Source organism: Nomascus leucogenys, chromosome 18 (assembly GCF_006542625.1).
Source record: "Nomascus leucogenys isolate Asia chromosome 18, Asia_NLE_v1, whole genome shotgun sequence".
Classification (NCBI taxonomy): domain Eukaryota; kingdom Metazoa; phylum Chordata; class Mammalia; order Primates; family Hylobatidae; genus Nomascus; species Nomascus leucogenys.
The window spans coordinates 82,071,530-82,092,445 of NC_044398.1; the positions used below are offsets into that span (position 1 = coordinate 82,071,530).

The window sequence follows — 20,916 nt, forward strand, 5'->3', positions numbered from 1 at the left end:
GTGTGTGGTGTTTTTAAAACTTCTTATAAGAGCAGCTGCCTTACCAGTGGTTGTACTTGAACAGTTTTCGATAGAACACTATTTTTTATTAAAAAGGTAATTCACAGCTGGGCACCATGGCTCACACCTGTAATCCCAGCACTTTGGGAGGCCGAAGTGGGTGGATCACCTGAGGTCAGGAGTTCAAGACCAGCCTGGTCAACATGGTGAAACCCCATCTCTACTAATAATATAAAAATTAGCTGGGCGTGGTGGTAGGCATCTGTAGTCCCAGCTACTCAGGAGGCTGAGGTAGGAGAATTGCTTGAACCTGGGAGGCAGAGCTTGCAGTGAGCTGAGATTGAGCCACTGTATTCCAGCCTGGGCAACAGAGTGAGACTCCATCTCAAAAAAAAAGTAATTCACTCTTCAGAATATGTCTCCATATTCTCACTTCAAATGATGGGTTTTGGATGGGAGGGGAGTGACGGATAAAAGACTACACATTGGGTACAGTGTACACTGCTCGGGTGATGGGTGTACCCAAATCTCAGAAATCACCGTAAAGAACTTATCTATGTAACGAGACACACCTCACCTGTTTCTCCAAAAACCTATTGAAATAAAAAATAAAAATTAAAATTTTTGAGTATATTTTATTATCAGATAAAATCTAGCAAATGCCACAAGTTGAGTTGTGAAAAACATCTGTACTTTTTTCTAAGTGTACAGCAAACTTCTTGCACAATCGAATTTGCTCTAATAGACTGGTTTCTTAAAATATTCAACAGTCATCAATAGTTTTACTCACAAAGAAATGCATTTTATCTTTTTTTTCTTTAGAGATGGAGTTTCGTCATGTTGCCCAGGCTGGTCTCAAACTCCGGGGCTCAAGCAATCCACCCTCCTCAGCCTCTCAAAGTGCTGGGATTACAGGCATGAACTGCCGAGCTTGGCAAAGGAATGCATTTTAGTTTGCTGCTTTACTTCTCTGTATTATTTCAGCTATTTTTTTTTTTTTAGCTTCCACATTTCCTATAGTAATGCATTTTTTTTTTTGGCTATTAAGTGGGAATCCCAAAGTACTGGGATTATGTACAAAAATACATAAGGATCTTCTAATTTTATCAAGTTAATCAAATTTTGTGAAAGACTGGAATTGTATAAGGCATGACTGTAAACATAGATGACAAATAGCTAATATCTTGAAGTGCAGCAGATATTAAGGTGAGGATCATAGTATATGCTAGTGGATATAAATTAATTTTTTAAATGCCTTCTTGATAATTTAGAATTTTGGAAGGATCAACTTGTTAAAGTTCCTGGGTTGGCCATTATTTTTATTTTATGGGTGGCTGGTGAACAATTTATATTTGGAATAGGAGTCCCAGTTCTTTCATATTCTTGTTAGTATTATCTTTAATTTGAAGTTTCTCAGACTCTAGTTTGTAAAGTTAGTTTCATTAAAAATTGATGATTATAGGCTGGGCATGGTGGCTCACACCTGTAACCTTAGAACTTTGGGAGGCTGAGGCAGCTGGATCACTTGAGGTTAGGAGTTGGAGACAATCCTGGCCAACATAGTGAAACTTTGTCTCTCCTAAAAAATACAAAAATTAGCTGGGCATGGTGGTGCATGCCTGTAATACCAGCTATTCGCTAGGCTAAGGCACAAGAATTGGTTGAACCTGGGAGGCAGAGTTTGCAGTGCGCCAAGATCATGCCACTGTGCTCTAGCCTGGGCAACAGAGCAAGTCTCTGTCTCAAAAAAAAAAATTGATGATTATTTTCTGTAATCCCAGCACTGTGGGAGGCCAAGGCAGGAGGATCACTTGAGGCCAGGGGTTTGAGACCAGCCTAAACAACACAGCAAGACCCTATCTCTATAAAAAAATACAACTTAGCACACCTGTCATCTTAACCATGTGGGAGGCTGAAGCAGGAGGATTGCTTGAGCCCAGGATATCAAGGTTACAGTGAACTATGATTGTGCCGCTGCATTCCAGCCTGGATGACAGAGTGATACTGTTTCAAATAATAACAATAATAAATGGATTATTATAATCTATAAACCCATTTAAGTGGGTCCACATAAACTGCCATAGGGGCATGATATTTTAAATAAAATTGAGGGCTGAGAAGGGCCCTGTTGTCAAACCCTCTGCCTTGTAAGACCCTCAGTCATCTCTCAAGATGTCTCAGGAAACATGACTTGGGACCTAGGAGGGTGCTATCACCATTGTGTATATGAAGTATTAGTAGAACTTAAATGATTTTATAAAAAATACCTCAAAATAGAACTTTTCATATTCTCTTTCTTGCCAAGTGTATCCTCTGGAGATTACTGTACTAAATGTCACAATTCATTCTTTTTTTTTTTTTTTTTTTTTTTGAGATGGGGTTTCACTCTTATTGCCCAGGCTGGAGTACAATGTCACAATCTCAGCTCATTGCAACCCCTGCCTCCTGGGTTCAAGCGATTCTCCTGCCTCAGCCTCCAGAGTAGCTGAGATTACAGGTGCCTGCCACCCTGCCCAGCTAATTTTTGTATTTTAGTAGATATGGGGTTTCACCATATTGGTCAGGCTGGTCTTGAAGAACTCCTGACCTGAGGTGATCCACCTGCCTCAGCCTCCCAAAGTGCTGGGATTACAAGTGTGAGCCACTGTGCCCTGCCCCACAATTCATTCTTAAGAGAAGCCTCTAAAGTACTGCAGCAGGGCTGGGGCTGGGCATGGTGGCGCACGCCTGTAATGCCAGCCACTCGGGAGGCTAGGGCACAAGAATCGCCTGAACCTGGGAGGCGGAGGTTGCAGAGCCAGGCTTGGCCTAAGGAGCAGAACCCAGGCCTTAAGTGTGCAGTGGGAGGGGGAGGCAAGGGCGTAGGGACAAGTGAGTCTCTCTGTCTGCCCCATTTAGAATTATCATGCAGCCTGCTCCTCCCTTTCTCCTAATCTTTCATTCAGCTTGGAACTCCTTGAGGGCTGGACCACTTTCTGGTCGACCCAGAAGGCATGTCTTTATTATCTTTGTGTAATACCTGGCCCACAGTTGGTGTTCAGTGAGTGATGCTGGGTTTTTTGTTTTTTCTAAGTAGGAAACAAGTTTCTAAGTGCTAGTTGTTTACTTTTAAATTTTTAATTGTGGCAAAATAGACAACATAAAATTTACCATCTTAACCATTTTTAACATAGGCCAGTAGTGTTAAATATATTCACATTGCTGTGAAACTGTTGCCATTGTCCATCTCCAGAACACTTTCATCTATGCAAAACTGAAAGTCCATATCCAATAAAGAATAAAGTCCTCCGTGCCCCACCCCTGGCAACTACCAATCATTTTTTTTTTTCTGTTTCTCATCTCAAACTCATGTTTGATTACTCTAGGTACCTCATATAACTGGCATCATTAGTATTTGTCCTTTTTGTCTGAGTTATTTCACTTAGGATAATATTGTCAAGGCTTGTCCAATTGTAGCACGTGTTGGAATTGTATTCCCTTTTAAGGCTGAATAACATTCCCCTGTATGTATATATCACATTTTGTTTATCCATCCATCTGTGCTATTTTTTAAAGGGGCAGGCACACCGAGAGGCAAATCCAGGTGCACACGCCTGGCAGAGCCGTTGGCTAGCTTGACAGTGGGCTGCATCCTACCCATGCGATCATGCAGCTGAACTCTCTGGCCCTCTGTGTAAAGGAGGCAATAGAACTATCTTGTCACTGTGCTTTTCCGCCTCACCTGGCCAAAAGTGGACTCTGACTTTGGAATCACCTGTGAGCCAAGCGATGAACACAGGTGAAACTTTCAACATACTTATGTTGACCTTTCTTGGCTTTCTGAAATATTTTTGTTTTAGGAGCAGGCTGTGGGATAGTGTCTGGGGTCATAGGGTTTCCATATGTGTGGAAACTCATATAAAATAATAAAGGTGGTGGGATATATATTTTTTCAAGTTCAAATTGTTTTTATTTTGCTTCATGTGGACACTACATGTACTATAATTACTATGATTTTTTATTTTGATAATATATAGAAGGTTTACCATTTGAACCATTTTTTCAGGTACAACTCAGTGGAACTAAGTACATTCACATTGTTGTGCAACCATCACCCCTACCAGCCAACTCCAGAACTTCTTTGTCTTCCCAAACTGAAACTCTATAGCCATTAAATAATAACTCTCCATTCTCCCCAACGTCCAGCTTCTGGTAATCTCTCTTCTACTTTTTTCTGTGAGTTTGACTATCTAAGGTACCTCATATAAGTAGAATCATACAGTATTTGTCCTTTTGTGATTGGCTTATTTTTCTTAGCATAGTGTCTTTAAGGCTCATTCGTGTTATAACATGTACTAGCATTTTGTTTCTTTTCAAGTCTGAATAATATTCCATTGCATGTGTATACCACATTGTGATTATCCATCCATCCGTCAATGGACATTTGGGTTTTTCTATCTTTTGGCTATTGTGAATAATTGCTGCTATGAACATAGGTATAAAAATTTCTGTTTGAGTCCCCGCTTTCAATTCTTGGGGTATATACCTGGAAGTAGAATTGCTAAGTCATATGGTAATTCTACGTGTAGTTTTTTGAGGGGCTATCATATTGTGTTCTAGGGGAGGATATTTTATTTAGATAGCATCTTAGTCCTCTATTCTTTTATATTTTGTCTCTGCAGTTTTCCCATCTAATGAGTTTGCTCCTCCCTCCACAATGTTGATAACTGGAGAGCTCTGCTGGTCAGTTCCATGGGGCCTCCTGCAATAACTGCTCTTGTTTATTATTTTCATTGCAGATGTGAAAGCCATGGAGTTGAGCTGCAGCGAAGCACCTCTTTACGTAAGTTGCTAAGCACTGGGCTTCAGGTCCAAGGGGCCCTTTCTTAACTCCAAACCGTGTGACTGAAGTGGGGAGAAATGTTTTTCTTGCTATTGAGTTAAGGCTTTTTAAAAACAACACACTGAGCGTTACTGTCTAGTTCAAGTATTTGCATGGAGCCTTTTAAAACTGGTTGGCTCCTGTTTTAAAGTCTGGATTTTATATTTCCCTCAGTATTTTTTTTAACTGTGTAATTTCTGGATTCAAACACTCAGTTCACTCATATGAGTGGTGTGTGAACATATTATTTTATGATAATATCCTGATAATGGTCAAGAACTTTTCTATGTGTGTCTTTTTGAGGGGAAGGTTTCGTGATAATTGTGTCAGCTAAAAGTATGAAATAAGAATTCAAACAAAAAGTGCTGGGACATAAACAGAAGTGGGAGTTGGCGCTGGGGGACAGGAATGCCCAAGGAGATTTGTAGTTAGATGTGCCATTAGGCCCAGGAGGATGCCATTCTGAGAACAACTCCTGGGGGTAACAGGGAAGTGAACAGATGATTTCCTCATACAGAAAATGGCAGATGGCCTCATCTTTCCTCCTTCCTTCTGATTTCAGACAAAACTTCCTTTCTTGGAAAGGAACTGTGTTGGTGTGGGGCGGGGCCTGGGCAGGTGGGCCTGGGTGTGTGAGGAGACTGGAGTTTAGAGCAAAATTTCAAGGAATTGAAACAAATTTTATTTTTTTATTTTTTATTTATTTATTTTTTTTGAGATGGAGTCTTGCTCTGCCGCCAGGCCAGAGTGCAGTGACGTGATCTAAGCTCATTGCAACCTCCGCCTCCCAGGTTCAAGCGATTCCCCTGCCTCAGCCTCCCAAGTAGCTGGGATTACAGGCACGTGCCACCACGCCCAGCTAATTTTTTGTATTTTAGTAGAGATGGGGTTTCACCATGTTGGCCAAGACGGTCTCAATCTCCTGACCTCGTGATCCGAATGCCTCAGCCTCCCAAAGTGCTGGGATTACAGGCATGAGCCACCACGCCCGGCCGGAATTGGAACAAATTTAATCAGAATCCTCAATTGATGAGAATAGATTCATCCACTTCCCACACTTCACTACCCAGCCAAGTGCCTACTCACTCACCCTCACTCCCTTCTACACATGACACATACTTCTCTGGAGGAAGACAGAGTCATAAACCAAATTGATTCCAGAATAGTAGAAAAGCTGCCCCTTGAGTTGCCCAGTGATCTCTAGTACTCTCTCTAGGTTGTGATTTTCAGGCCATGAAATGTGCCTGTAGACAGTTGGGTTTGGTCCAGACATGATTAAAGATAAAAGAAAGGCTGGTCTGAGGCTAAATTGTAAAGTACTCCCAAATCTTACTGTTGTTTTTTCTGTGTGTGCCTTCCTATTCCTTACTCATTCCACCCTCCTCCCCTACCTCAAAACAGACAAATCCACAAACATAATTGTGACAGAAGCCTTGTAGCCGACTGACCTCCTCATATAGCTATTTTGACCATAGACTTACTAGATTGTGACCAGATTTGGGGAAAAAACCAATACACATTGTCCAAGGAGAGAAGAGATTTAAATGAACCAAATAAAAACAAAAACAAGTTTTTCTTTTCTCTTTTTCTTTTTTTTTTTTTTTTGAGACGGAGTCTGGCTCTGTCACCTAGGGTGGAGTGCAGTGGCACGGTCTCAGCTCACTGCAAGCTCCGCCTCCCGGGTTCACACCATTCTCCTGCCTCAGCCTCCCGAGTAGTTGGGACTACAGACACCCGCCACCACGCCTGGCTAATTTTTTTTTTTGTATGTTTTTAGTAGAGACGGGGTTTCACCGTGTTAGCCAGGATGGTCTCGATCTCCTGACCTTGTGATCTGCCTGCCTTGGCCTCCCAAAGTACTGGGATTATAGGCGTGAGCCACCGCGTCCGGCCAAAACCAAGTTTTTCTAGTTATTAAAAAAAAGGCTGATAAGAGTAAAATGAAAAGCATGGGAAAGTGTTAAGAAAATAAGTCATAATCTCACCCCCATGGATAATGTTATTATATTAAAATACTAATATATTTTATCAATTTTAAGGTATAATTTTTTTTCTCATTTTAACATCTCTAAAATTGAGATGCACTTACATTTGCTATGCTTCCTGGCAGATGTCATTACCTACACGTGTGTGACCTTGGTCACAGAGGTTCATATTGTTGTCATTTCAGTTTATTTATATACCTTGCTGGTACTACATAAATTAATTGCTTTCAAAATGACTTCACCATAATCTAGCATTATAAGGCAAAGTTACTATGTAACTAGAAAGACTTGGAAATAACAGCATGTTACATGAAAGAATCTATGTATAGATTAATTTAGAAAAGGTCTTTTAATAAATATAAAATTCTAGGTAATTAAAAATTACATCCTAATTGACATTTTTTCTAGTAGAATATTAAATGTATATTATAAATAATGATATCTTAGATAAAATATATGAAATATATTTAACATAACTGACTCTTACTACATATGATAGAGTATATAACATTTTTTAATTTAACATTTCTGGTCAATATTATTGCAAAATGAATTAAGCCAATCTAGCCACTTGGCCTCATCCAGCAAGAGGTCATTAGAGATATGTCATAATGAAAACAAGTCTTAAGCCAAAATCTACCAAATGAGTAATGTCGTGCAGACAGAGCAGACTCAAAACTGTCCTACAATTTGTTTCTGTATTTTGAGGAAGAAACTGCTCTCTGCCCTTCTATCTTCAGAGGTTTGATAAATATTCACTTCTAGTTTCTCTTAGTTTACTATATTTTGGTTCATAAACCCGTAATATTTTTTCTTATTTATATATATTTATTGTAAAACATTAGAAAGAGACCCAGAAAAAAGAAAAAATTAAAACCTCATGTTTAATCCCGTGATGATTAGCTCTGTTGGCATTTTGATACAGATTTTTCCAGAGTTTTATCTATATCTCTGTTGAATTTTATCAAGGGTCCTTTTGACATTTATTTAGATGATACAGTGTTTTCTCATTTGATAGTGATTTATTCGATCTCTTAATTTTGGTGACTTTATGTATGTACTTCTAGTAATCCTACTCAGTTATTTTGACTATTTCTTTTGGAAAAACAAATTAAAATAACTCTGGCAAGTGTGTAATAAAGATACCCTCTCCACTGGAATTTGTGGAAGAGTCCATTACATATTGGGAGGCTATATTAAAATTATAAAATAACACTATGCATAATTGTATGTTAATGCCCTAGAAAAATCTAGTTACAACAGACTTTTAAAAATATATAAATTAATAAGATTTACCTCAAGGACAATTAGATTACATAAGCGGAACAATAATCAGGAAGGAAAAAAATTGATTGAAATTATTCCCCAATTTCTACCCACCTCTCAAAAAAGGGCACCTCATTCAGATGGGTCTTATAGGAGATTTTTTATTCCTTTGCTTATAACCTGTTTTGATGGAATTCTTATAACATTTTTATGGCTAAAATGCTTCTTTGTCTCTATTTGTTGGGTCACTTTAGAGAATCTTTCCTGAAGATGATAGACATCTTTATACCTATAGAAAATCTATGGATGTAAATATTTTCTTAAATTCCCCATGCATTTTGCTTGGTTGATAAAGAACACTTTTGATTTTTCTTTTTAAAGATTGTTTCTTCCACTATTGTTTTCCCCTTCTAGACAGAACAACTAATATCCAAAGATTGGATTGTTTTTTTCTTTTTGGGGAGAGAGGAGGGTTGCATTCTGGAAGGATTTTTTTTTGAGATGGAGTCTCGCTCTGTCTCCAGGCTGGAGCGCAGTGGCACAATATCGGCTCACTGCAACCTCAGCCTCTGGGTTCAAGTGATTCTCCTGCCTCAGCCTCCTGAGTAGCTGGGACTACAGGTGCATGCCACCACGCCCAGCTAATTTTTTTGTATTTTTAGTAGAGATGGGGTTTCACCATGTTGGCCAGGATGGCCTCGATCTCTTGACCTCGTGGTCCACCCACCTCGGCCTCCCAAAATGCTGGGATTACAGGCGTGAGCCACCATGCCTGGCCAAGAATGTTTTTATCTTTGTTTTCCACTTAAGTTTTCAGTAGCATCAAGTTGTTTTTTTCCTTGCTTGCCAGCACAATTTTAGATTCTATCACTTTTAGTTTTTATGTAGCATTGTCAAATCTTGGCCTTTTTATGCCCACATAGTTTTATAGAGATAATCTTTTACATTTTATTATGAGCACAAAGCAAGAATTAAATTTTTTTTTCTATACCTTTCAGGAATCTGTTTCAGAAGGAGGTGCAGTCTTTGGCTCTGTCTCTTGTGCTGTAGAATTTTTTTTGGCTCATTTCTGTTTGCTCATTTTTAGGAAGGAGACTCTACCTTCTTGGAGAATAGTAATATTCCTGAACTCAGCCACAGATTCAGTTAAATTTTTTATTTATTTTTTTAAATTTATTTTGAGATGGGGCCTCACTGTTGCCCAGGCTGGAGTGCACTGTCATGATCTTAGCTCACTGCACCCTCGACCACCTGGGCCCTAGCAAGCCTCCTGCCTTAGCCTCCCCAGTAGCTGGGACTACAGGCACATGCCACCATGGTCAGCTTTAGTCTAATTTTTAAAAGAATCTATGGCAGTTCCCTGAGTTGCAGTTGCAGAAAAAGAGAAACACTGTACTAAGATCAGGGAAGAAGCAGGAATTGGCAAGACTGGCAGCCAAGAGCTTTATAATATCACTTTGCGGAACTTAGGGATATATATGAGCATTGCAAATCCAATTTTTAGTCTCTAAGCAGCTTCCTGCATTCGTGCTTGAAAGGAAACTGAAGGAGCAGCACTGGAAGGCTCGTCTGTTTATTCCAAGGAGAAAAAAACAAAACACCAGAGGCCTGCAGTCTGATTTGAAGTCTAGGCTTAGTTTTTAGACTGAATGGTACAATAGTGTTAGGAGGTGTATTTTAAGCTAGAAAGAATTGTGGTGGTGAAGCTAATGAGAAGTGCAAAACCCTGTAAAAGTGTAAATTAGAATCAGTGGAACCAACCTAAGATGTTTATTTTTCTGGCTGAAAATTCTTCAGTTAACACCACTTGGGAGCTTAAAAGTTCTGTACTGGAAATTATAAAGATATTATTATTTTGGTTTTATTTTTAAATTATTTTATTTTTAAATTTCACGTTGCCATGAGAAAGTAGATAATTTTATTTTTAGATTATTGCTCTTAGTCTTCTTTTTCCTAGTTTGTATGTAAAAAGAGATAGGAAATGATGCAAGGACAGCTTAAGAGGAGAGATTTTGCTTATTGGGCATTTAATTAAACTTTGAGAGAGGAAGAGATTTTGCATTTACAAGCCAATTTGTGTTTTTGCTAATGAATGCTTTTTGGTTACTTTTTATATTGAGTTTTCTCTAAATTTTGTAAATCAAGGATAGTTATAAAACAAATACCTATTCTACGTATTTATCCAAGAGCTCCTTTTTTACATTAATTATATTTTATTTTTGTATGAAGTATAATTGGCTGTGTGTGGTGGCATACACCTGTAATGTCAGCACTTTGAGAGGCTGCTTTGTCCTCCCGAGATCAGCCTGGTCAACATTGTAAGACTCTGTCTTTACAAAAAAAAAAAAAAAAAGCCACGTGTTGTGGCTCAAGCCTATAGTCCCAGCTACTTGGGAGGCTGAGGTGGGAGGATCACTTGAGCCAAGGAGTTCAAGGCTGCAGCGAGCTGTAATCACACCACTGCCCTCCAGCCTGGGTGAGAGAGCAATACCCTATCTCAACAAAAACAAAAGCTGTTTGTAAAGTATAATTAATGCTAGTCTTTCTGAAATATCAGTTTAGTGCTGTGAATAAAACAGAAAAGTCTTGCTTGAGAAATTGTTGGTTCCGAAGATTTTTCCATTTTTCCTCAATTAAAATGGCTTTATTTAAAATGATTAAATAACACTTGCTTATTATAAAGAATGTAATAGTAAGTAAAGTTATTAAAAAGAAAGTGAAGATCATTTGAAGTTCTACCTTTTTTTTTTTTTTTTTTTCTGGGGACAAATTCTTGCTGTGTCACCCAGGCTGGGGAGTGTAGTGCGATCTTGGCTCACTGCAGCCCCCACCTCCCAGGTTCAAGCAATCCTTCTGCCTCAGCCCCCAGAGTAGCTGGGACTAGAGGCATGAGCCACCACACCTGGCTAATTTTTGTATTTTTTTGTAGAGATGGTGTCTTGCCATGTTGCCCAGGCTGGTCTCAAACTTCTGGGCTCAAGAGATCCACCCACCTTGGACTCCTAAAGTGCTGGGATTATTGGCATGAGCCACTGTGCCCAGTGAGATTCTCCTTTTTAGAGAACTTTATTAGTATTTTGGTAAACACTAAAATTTGGCAAATGTATACACACACACACACACATACACACTCATGATATTTCATAAGGAATTATATGGGAATGCTGTTTTATACTTCCCTGTTTTATACTTCCCATTCCTGTACTCTGAGCTAATCCTTAGAGTCACCTCCTGCAGGGGTTCTTAGCAGCATCAGCATCCCTAGGAACTTGCCAGAAATGCCAGTGCTCAGACCTCATGCTGGACCTACTGAATCAGACACTCTGGATGGGGCCCAGCAATCTGTGTTTTAATAAAACTTTCAAGCAATTCTGCTGTGTGCTAAAGTTTGAGAACCATGGACTTAGTGCAAACATTTTCATGTTTTTCTGTATTCATATATACATATACAAGCTTTAGTAGAAGGATCATATTATGTGGACTTCTTTATCTTTTCCAACTCAGTGATACTTTGTATAAACTCCTATAAGCCATCAGACATAGCTCAAATTCACTCTAATTAATGAATAGGTATGGGTCAAGCTCATTCCCTATTGATGGCCATTCACTTTGTTTCAGTTTTTGGCAATCATGAACAATTATTCACCAGACATCCTGTCCATATGTCCTTATATGTTGATACTTTCATCTCTGTGGGATAGATTCCTAGGAGTAGAATTGCTGGATGAAGCACATACATATTTTAAATTTTAGTGGATTGCTTTGCAAATGAGATCTAATCATTGACATTTTATTCAGCAACTTTCAGAAATATTTAATGTCTATTTCTTTAGCTTTAATAACTGATAATTATGTAACTGGGGATTATGTTCTCATTTTCCTTGTGCAAAGAAAGGAGGGATGTTAAATTTTGTATGTTGATTAAGTTGGTGAAAGGTTAGAAGGGTCCTTCATTTCTCCCATTTCTCAAATTCTGACTAACATGAGTATCTAATCCATGGAGATTTTTTTTAACATCTGCAGGGGGTGCATGTGTGAGACTGTGTGTGTGGGCTCTTGCTCCCTTCCACCCTTCTGACGTGCTGTGCAGACATGTTAATCATAGCAACTGACTGAGAAGAGTGTAATCACTTTTTTCTCTGGAGGCTGCAAATTGTATAACCATTTGGGCAGTGGAGTTTTTTGCTTCAGTAGCTTGTTTCCAACTGGATCTAAGATACTTCGCTATTCCCTTAGCATTTTATGTTTATATTATTCTTTTATTCTGAGTCACTGTCTCCTGCTGTGTTTGGTCCCAAGAATGTTGGTTGCTGCTGGGCTCACTGTGGGTGTTGAAGGTATAATCTGATGTCTAGAGGTAGTGGAGGAAACTCTCTCCTATTCAGCCTTTTCTAATTTCTGGATGTTGGCATAGCTTCCATGAATACTTGGTGGAGCATGCTCCCCTTGGTCCCAGCCTTCTGCAGGGAGGGCCGGAGGACAGGGCCCAAGTTGTGTTGATGGACTCTTCCCCAGCTCAGGGAAGCAGCTTCCTATTGAGGTGGTAAGTGACTTGGTGGCTTTGTTCTGGGGTCACCCAGCAGGGGCCTTCTTCCGGATCCCTGCAGATTCCCTGTGGCTTTTGGGTCCTGTGAAAGGAAATCCTGTCCTCCAGACACTGCCCTTCTTTCTTGGTGGCCCTCCATCCCCCAGTGGGCTACCTATGACTGGCCTCATGCCCATCAACTCGAAATATTAGTCTGTGAGGGCATCTTGGGGACCTTTGCCTGGGTACCCTCACTTTGCTGATGAGGAGATTAGTCTCCAAGAGGGAGATTGACTGGCTTGACTAAGTTAACTCAGCTGGTTTGACACTCTGGATTTTAAAATGCTCTATTAGAAGTCATAAGAATAATTTTTTTTGGCTCAGAAAGTTTGTTAGTGGCAGATCCCACAATAAGCCTGGGGTTTTCCTACCTTCACTGGTAATGACCTCCCCCACTGCTCTGCCACATCTCCATTTCCTCATTGACAGTACTCAAGGGCACCATTTTATCCTTTCCTGTCCTGCAGCTGCCTTTGAGCTTTCTGACACGAAGAATGGTGCTCCTTCATGGACCTTAAATTAAAGGGTCTCTCTTTTCTTTTATCTCACTAGAGGATGCTGCTGGAAACTATGCCTAGGCAAGCCCTGACCTTCTAAAGCTCATTTGCTCACAAGAAGCCAGACCTATTAATTGATGGTCATTTGCTCCATTCAGTTCTTCCCAGCTCAAAATAATAGATTTTCATTAGCTCAGGTGTCAGAGGGTGGTAGGTAAGGGTGTCTTTCAAAATAGGTTAGTACAGCTAAGTTTAGCTTAGCCAATGGAATCAGGCAGGGCTTTTGCCTGAATTCAACTTCTAGATCATGTGTTTACTTTGTGCAAATTTGTTTTTAGTGAATTATATTAACTTTACTTGTGTCTTTACTTAAACACAGCAGCATGTGCATCTCAGAGAATTGCCACCTGCTGGGATGTTTCTGCCATCGTCAGTTAATCTGTGCTCCCTGAAGTTGGTTTTCTTTGGTGGCTTTTGTTTTCTACTAACTTAACTTGACCTTTTCCTATCCTCTCTGAATGGCCTTGCTTTTATCTCTTTGCCTTTTCTCCTGTTTTCCTTCTGAGGGGGCAAACAAATTCCAAAGCAGCATGTTCTAGCCATAGAGCAAAGAGGACCGTGGTAACTGTTTTACCCAGCCTGGCCAGCAGCCATGAGATGTCAATTCCTGGGAAGTCTGAAGCTCCTTAGCTGCTGCAGGAGATTGCTTGGTAGTTCTGGCAGGAGCAGAGGGGAAAAGCTTCTCAGACTGTAGCAAAACCTTTGACTTACAAACATTTTACAAATCCTCCATTAGCTTCATCCCATTTCACATTTTGAAAGAAACAGTTCCCTCTTTCCTCAATACAATGACACCCCTCCTACTGTCACAACTGAGATGATAAACTTCTGGGGAAAGGCCCAAAGGTGAATATACAACTACAGAAGACCACAGGAAAAGTCAGCCTAGCGCCCAGCTTTGAAGAAATTTCTTAGTGGGTGTGAGTTTCAGGTCCGCGGGTAAGTAAGTGCCAAGTGTTCTTAAAGTCTGATGCTGCCTCACTTCCTGTATTTCAGTGACAGCTCCCACAATTCGGGTGGTGTGCAGCCTGTATTTTTAATAAAGAACTTGAAGTAGCCAATATTTTTGTTCTATTTGAGTTTTTAAAATGTTTTACCATCTAAGTAAGGATTTTAGGCATGATGGAAATGGGTTAGAGTTTTCTCTGGGAGAAGCTTCAGTAAAAGAAATAACATGTGATCCAGGTAAAAGGTTTTATTTCCATATTCTGGAAAGGCAGCCCTTATAGAAGGTGTGATTTAGCTCTACTACCTTCTCAGCGGTTCCTCCCGCTTACGCCTGAGGAGGGTGTGCATGTTTTAAATAAGTGTCTCTAGCTCTTGCCTTCTTTTCCTCTCCGTATCTTGATGCTGTTAACTTTTATCAAAAGGGATCTTATGAAGGTCACTAAGTTTGCTCTTGCTTAATCTAAGGTGTTTATTTTCTCAAGTCCCCATTTAGTGCCATGCACTGTAAGAGCAGAGAGTGAGAAACAAGGTCTTACGTCCCTGCTTTCCAGAACGCACTTGGGAGTAGGAGACAGAAAGTAAGTAGGTAAACAAATAAACAAATAAGAATTTCAGATGGCGGTATGGGTTAGGACAATACAAGGCTATGACATGGCAGAGAATGGTGTGTGTGTGTCATTAGTCTCTCTGGGATCTCCTGGAGAGCAGTCTAGCAGAGGGATCAGAAAGCAAAGAGGCCCTGGAGTGGAAATGAACTTTTTGTATTTGAGGGACAACAAAAGGCCAGCATGGCCCTTGCATTGTGAGGGAGGGGAGAGGAGAGGAGACAGGTCAGAGAGGTGGGAGGGGCCATGTCATGCCCATAGGTTGGTGGGGGAGTTGCATGATTTGATTTATGTTTAAAAAGTGTACTTCCGGTGTTCGTGAACTCTGCTGGTTCTTTTTCAAGTTATCTCTTTGTCTATTGTGCTTTCCTCTTCTCTGTTGTGTGGGTGTTCCCTAGGGCCCTCTGCTTTCCCCCTTTTTCTCGCGAGCTCATCTATTCTTGTTATTTAGACCACCACTCCTCCTGGAAGACTCCCACATGTGGGCCTTCCCGTCTTGACCTCTGCCCAGGCCTCGTCTTCCATTTCCAGCTGGCCTGTTTGCTATTATCACTCAATTAGCCAGGATTTGACTTTAAGTTCAGACTGTTATATTTTTAAAAAGTTTTCCAAGTTTTCCTCTAAGCAACACCTCTTTCCAACTTCCTGATTTCTGTTACCATCCCACCACTCTTCCAGGTGTCCTGCTTTAAGTTGAGTTTTTGTAATTCCTCCATCCTTTGTCCTCTGTCTTGATCAGTCATCAAGACCTGCTGATGGCTGTGGCTGTCCTCTCTCTCTCCTCAGCCATTGCTCTAATTCACCTTTGGATTATTGCCCCTGGCCTCTTCAGAGCTGCCATTTTCTCGGAACTGGTGAAGACTTTATCATGCCTTTCAAGTATTATTTCCCTGCATTCATCTCTCAACTTGCAGCCATATCATTTATCTGTTCTAATCAGACAAATCCTCTCTCTACCCTAGTGGACTTTCCTCATTCTCTTATTTCTAGGACATCGCCCAAGCTGTTTTCGTTCCATATCCGGGAATGTCCCTAAGGTAGGAATGGGATGCAATATGGTATGTTGGTTATGACCTTGGATAGCTATGCATTTGGCTGTGCATCATCTCCTGAACGCAGATTGTTACCCTTCATTACATTGCAATACCTAGTGCAGTGCCCAACACACTGTAGGCTTTCCGTGAACGTTTGCAGATTGAGTTTCTGGAGAATCATTGAGGGGAGGCAAGCTTGCTCTCTGACCCTTTATAGGAGCATTCCAGGCAATGGCTGTGGTCATTAGGGGGAGGGTCCCATTGACAAAAGGGTTGATAATTAAAGATGATTTGGGGTCACATATGTAAGACTGCAGAAACCCTTTACACTATAAGCTCTAGCCATACCCTTCTGCTCTCAGTTCTTTGTGAATGCCATGCTTCTTCCTGGCCAGGACCTTTGTATGTGCTGTTGTCTTCACCTGGCATACTCTTGCTTCCTTCCCCTTTGTATAATTGAATTCTTACTCACTTTGCAGATTTCAGCTCAAATGTCACATCCTTAATATAGTCCTCTAGACATTTTCTATTTTGAGAGAGTATTGTTGTTATTGTTTTGTTTAGTGTCCTTTCTATTGTAGGCACCAATACAACAGAGACTCAAACATTCAATTAAAATTTGTAATTTGTCTTTATAAATGAATATTCATTTTCAATCTAATTTTGTTTTTATAATTTTATTCCTTTTCTGAAAGGGAATCCTTCCAATGGCATAATCTTCTAAACGACAATTGTTTTTGTCCACTGATTTTCCAATACTAGTTTAGTGCTTGGCATGTATTACATAATAAATATTTGTTGAATTAATACACAGTTCTAATTTAGTGCCATTCAATAAACAGTGGTTGAGGCTCCTCCTGGAGCACTCTTTAATTTTGTTGTTTGCTTATTTCTGCACTGTGAGTTTTCCCAGCAGGTATGTGACCATCACTATTTTGGGACTGGGACTGTCATTTGAGTTTTTGTATTCCAGCTGCACGAAGAGATTAGAGAGATGGTCCAGCAGGAGGGGGCTGTCATCATAATCTTCAGTAAATTTGGAGGTTTGGGGAACATGTCTCAGAGTTTGAAACTTAACATTTTTAAGGTACTATATGGAATATGTAAACATTATGCAATAAAAAATTAAGGAAGTCTTTTCGAGGTAGACAATTCCTGGCTGAGAACTAGAACTTAACAGGAAGTTGTGTTAAAACTGCAGGGAATGAAAAGCTTACTTTATCAGACAGGAAGTTCCTGAAGAATCTCCTAACTCAGAAAAGATGATCTGTGAATGATGTCACGTGAACTCTTTTTTTTTACCCCCTTCTTTAGCATTCTTTACTTAGTATCTCCCAGCACTTACAGTTACTATAATTTGCATCTTTGAAAAAATCATTATGTTAGTCTGTTTTCCATTACTTATAACAGAATACCTGAAACTGGGTAATTTATAAGAAACAAAACGTGTATCTTATAGAACTAGAAGCTGGGAAGTCCAAAGTTGAGGGGGCATGTGTAGTGAGAGCTGCCTTGCTGGTAGGGACTCTCTGAAGAGTCCCGAGATGGCAGAAGGCATCGCATCTGAGGGGCTGAGTGTGCTCACACGATAGCTCAGGTCTCTCTCCCTCTTCTTATAGAGCCACCAGTCCCCCTCCCACAATAACCCATTAATCCATGAATAGATTGACCTATTCATAAGGTCTCTGCCCTCATGATCCAACCACCTCTTAAAGGCCCTACCTCTCAGTACAACCACATTGCGGATTAAATTTCAACATGAGTTTCTGGAGGGGACATTCAAACCATAGCAACCATGAAGTTACTACCTTACTTGATTAGAGCATCTCATGGTGCCCTACAAAATGTTTTCACACGTTATCTATTTCATTAGAACCACACATCGTTTGGCAGTGGAGATGAACTTGGTGATGTTAAGTGACTTGCCTCATGTGCATTAATTCACATGACAGATTTTAAGTTTCAAATACTAAGTGAAATACAGGCAGGGGCAGATGCAGGTTTTGAGGCCTGAAGATTATGCCATTGGATGGATTCCCTTTCAGAAAAGGAATACAATTATAAAAACAAAATTAGATTGAAAGCGAATATTCATTTATAACGATAAATAACAAATCTTAAAAAGCTGGCAAATTCCATAAACGTAACATTTCCAATTCAGATTCCTCTTATCCAGGTCCTGAAAACGCCCTCAGACATTCCAGTGCCACCCAACAGGAAGGGGAGTGTGTCTGAGGGGAAATTGAATGGAAAGAGAAAGCCAGCTTAACAAGTTGTAGTTAAAATACCCCACCCCTTACCCTGCATAGAATACTTTTAATTTTCTGTAACATCATCCACCAAGAACACTTTGTATAAACACCAAATTACAAGCTAATCTTGTGATATTCTATGTTGTTATTGTTGCTTTCCTCTGATGGAAATCTGGTGACCACCCCTGATTTGTACAGGTCAAATTCGATCCATTTTGAAAAGTCTCTTGCTACTGCAGGTTAGAAGGAAATGACTGTATGATCATTTTGCTTAGGGTCTTCCCTAAGCATTGAAAGACGTCTTTGGGAGGCTTGAAGCTTCATTATTGTGGTATGGAAAATCCGCCTCTGGTTTCTGGGTTTTTTTTTTTCAAAGATGGAGGAAACTGGCGGCCCTGCCCTTGAGAATTCTCTACTGGGGAGGCAATCGCATCATTACAGGAAGTGATTATGTGTGTTCATTGTGATAAGTGGTTGGATAAGAACATGCTGAAAATGTTCCTGAAGCCACAGGAGAGGCAAATGGACTGTAGAGCCTGTGTAGGAGCTGGGTTCACAATGGAGACTGGAATTAGCCGGGTCACAGGCAGGTGAAGGGTGGTCCAAGGAGAAGGCGTGGTCTGAGAGAGGGTGCCTGCACTGGTTGGCACCGGCTGACTAGAGGGGAGGGTTGCTGTGAGCCTGGGAGAGGAGGCTGGAGCCATCACACCTCTGATGAGGGCAATGCTGGCATTAGAACCCACGTCTTCAGCCTCTACCTGCATCACCACATTATATGATGGTCCTTGTGTTCTCCATGTACTTATACTTAATTTTGCGAACCCTTTTCTTCTGAGTGTAGAGAAGAACATCAAGCTTTGCTTACAGATGGTGGGATTATTGGTGGCAGAAGAGGCAGCCCTAGTTTCTCCCCTAGAGCTGTGTGTGTGTGTGTGTGTGTGTGTGTGTGTGTGTGTGTGTGGCAGGGTGGGGAGTGCAGTTTCTGAATAACTGTGAAGTTATGTTCATGAAAGGTGGCCCTGATGTGGGAATCTTTTGAGGTGCATGGCTGGCAAGGTTCCATGTTTCCCCAGGGACTTGTCTTCAGCCGTTCCTTCTTTTGTGCAGATCAATAAGGGGAATAGAGAGAAAGAGACCGAGAGAGAGAGAAAAAGAATGAAAGAGAGCAGGGGGAGGGGAGAGAGGAGAGAGATTGATTTAGGGAAAAACTCAAAACAATTTAGGAAGAGTTGCAGGTATACACCATGTCAAAGACTTACAGTTGTCTTTTATAAGGTTGCCAAAGACTTTTGTGCCACCTTGGAATTAGAAATGACCAGGTTGTGGAGTAACATATATGGGAGCGCTCTGTTTGTGGGCGATCTGGGCGTGGAAAAGTGCTGAGCAGCGGGAGTGCTGATGGGAGGGAATTTGAAAATCTAGGTTACTGAAACAATACATTTAAGCATCTAATATAACTATTGTTTAGAATATGGCTGTGGTTATTGAAAGTGACTGTGTAGGAAGAGGAAATATAGCTTCTTGTATCCCTTTGAGAACAGACAACCATGAATCTACAGAAAAAATAAAGTGATTACTGAAGTATTCATTTTCAGCAGATTATCTAATAAAGTTGCATCATTAAGGCATTAATCTATTTAAATGTACTTGACCACTCATAAGTTAGATTTTAAAAATTTGTGAGTCTCACCTGCCAACCTGACCATACTGCTTTCAAAAGTCTATTCTCATCAGTAGAATCTATTTTGATCACTTCTAGCCAATGAAAAATGTAAGCTTTTAGGAGAGAATGTTTCCTAGGACTCACCCACTCCCATTCAATGTTCTAATATGTAAAGAAAGTTACATATAAAATACTGGGATCAATCACAATGTCCATCTTTAGACAGTTGGTTAGATCAATTATCTGGTTTTTGAAAAGAATGATGGAGGTCTGAATGTGCTGAAGTGGAAAGGTATCTATGAAATACAGTGGTTTTTTAAAAACACAAGTTGTAGGAGAATATGGGAACCTGTGTGTGTGTGTGTTTTTAAATGAAAAATACTTATGTATTGACAGAACACTTCTAGAATGATACCCAAACTCCTGGAGTGGAGGTGGGGAATACCTTCTATATACACACTCTTCTACTGTTTGAATTTTTTACTATGAGCCCAAATTGTATAATCTGTTTTTAAATAAAGAGGAAAAAAGTTATAAAAAAATTTGTGATAAAGGTGTCCAGTTTGTTTAGCCATTTCAGGTTTTTCCAGTTTGTTTAACCATTCCACTTTGTTTAACCATTCCAGGTTGTTTCCAGGTTTTGGCTATTATGAATAAAATTGCTATGGACAATTGTATATAGGTTTTCGTGTGGACATAATTTTCATAATGTTTCAAATGTGGATGTTCTTGGGATAAACATCCAGGAGTATGATTGCTGGGTCGTATAGTAAGTGTATGTTTAGTTTTTAAAGGAACTGACAAACAGTTTTCCAGAATGGCTGTATCATTTTACATTCCCACCAACATCATACAAGAGAGCCAATTTCTTTGCATCCTTGTGAGTATTTGGCATTACTGCTATTTTTTATTCTACTTATTCTGATAGGTGTATAGTGATGTCTCATTATGGTCTCTGGTATAGATCTTTTTCTTTTTAGAAATCCTGGTAAAATATAACATATCATTTATTTAATCAATTTTTAAGTGTATAGTTTTGGTGGCATTGAATACATTCACATAGTTGTGCTGCTGTTATGACTGTGCATCTGTAGAACTTTTCCATCTTCTCCAACTGAAACTCGGTGTCCTCTGAGTGATGACTCTTCATGCTTCCTTTT

The 20,916-nt window shown here is 40.0% G+C and overlaps 1 protein-coding gene across 1 annotated transcript in view; it reads left to right on the forward strand.

Annotated features, from left to right (window-relative positions):
• ARHGEF28 (Rho guanine nucleotide exchange factor 28) overlaps positions 1 to 20,916 on the forward strand; it is a 313,004-nt gene that overhangs the window by 53,402 nt on the left and 238,686 nt on the right. Inside the window, exon 2 of the mRNA XM_003266061.4 lies at positions 4,779 to 4,822. Within this exon, the coding sequence (XP_003266109.1) occupies positions 4,790 to 4,822 (33 nt within the window). The 5' untranslated portion in view covers positions 4,779 to 4,789. The remainder of the gene's footprint in view (positions 1 to 4,778; positions 4,823 to 20,916) is intronic.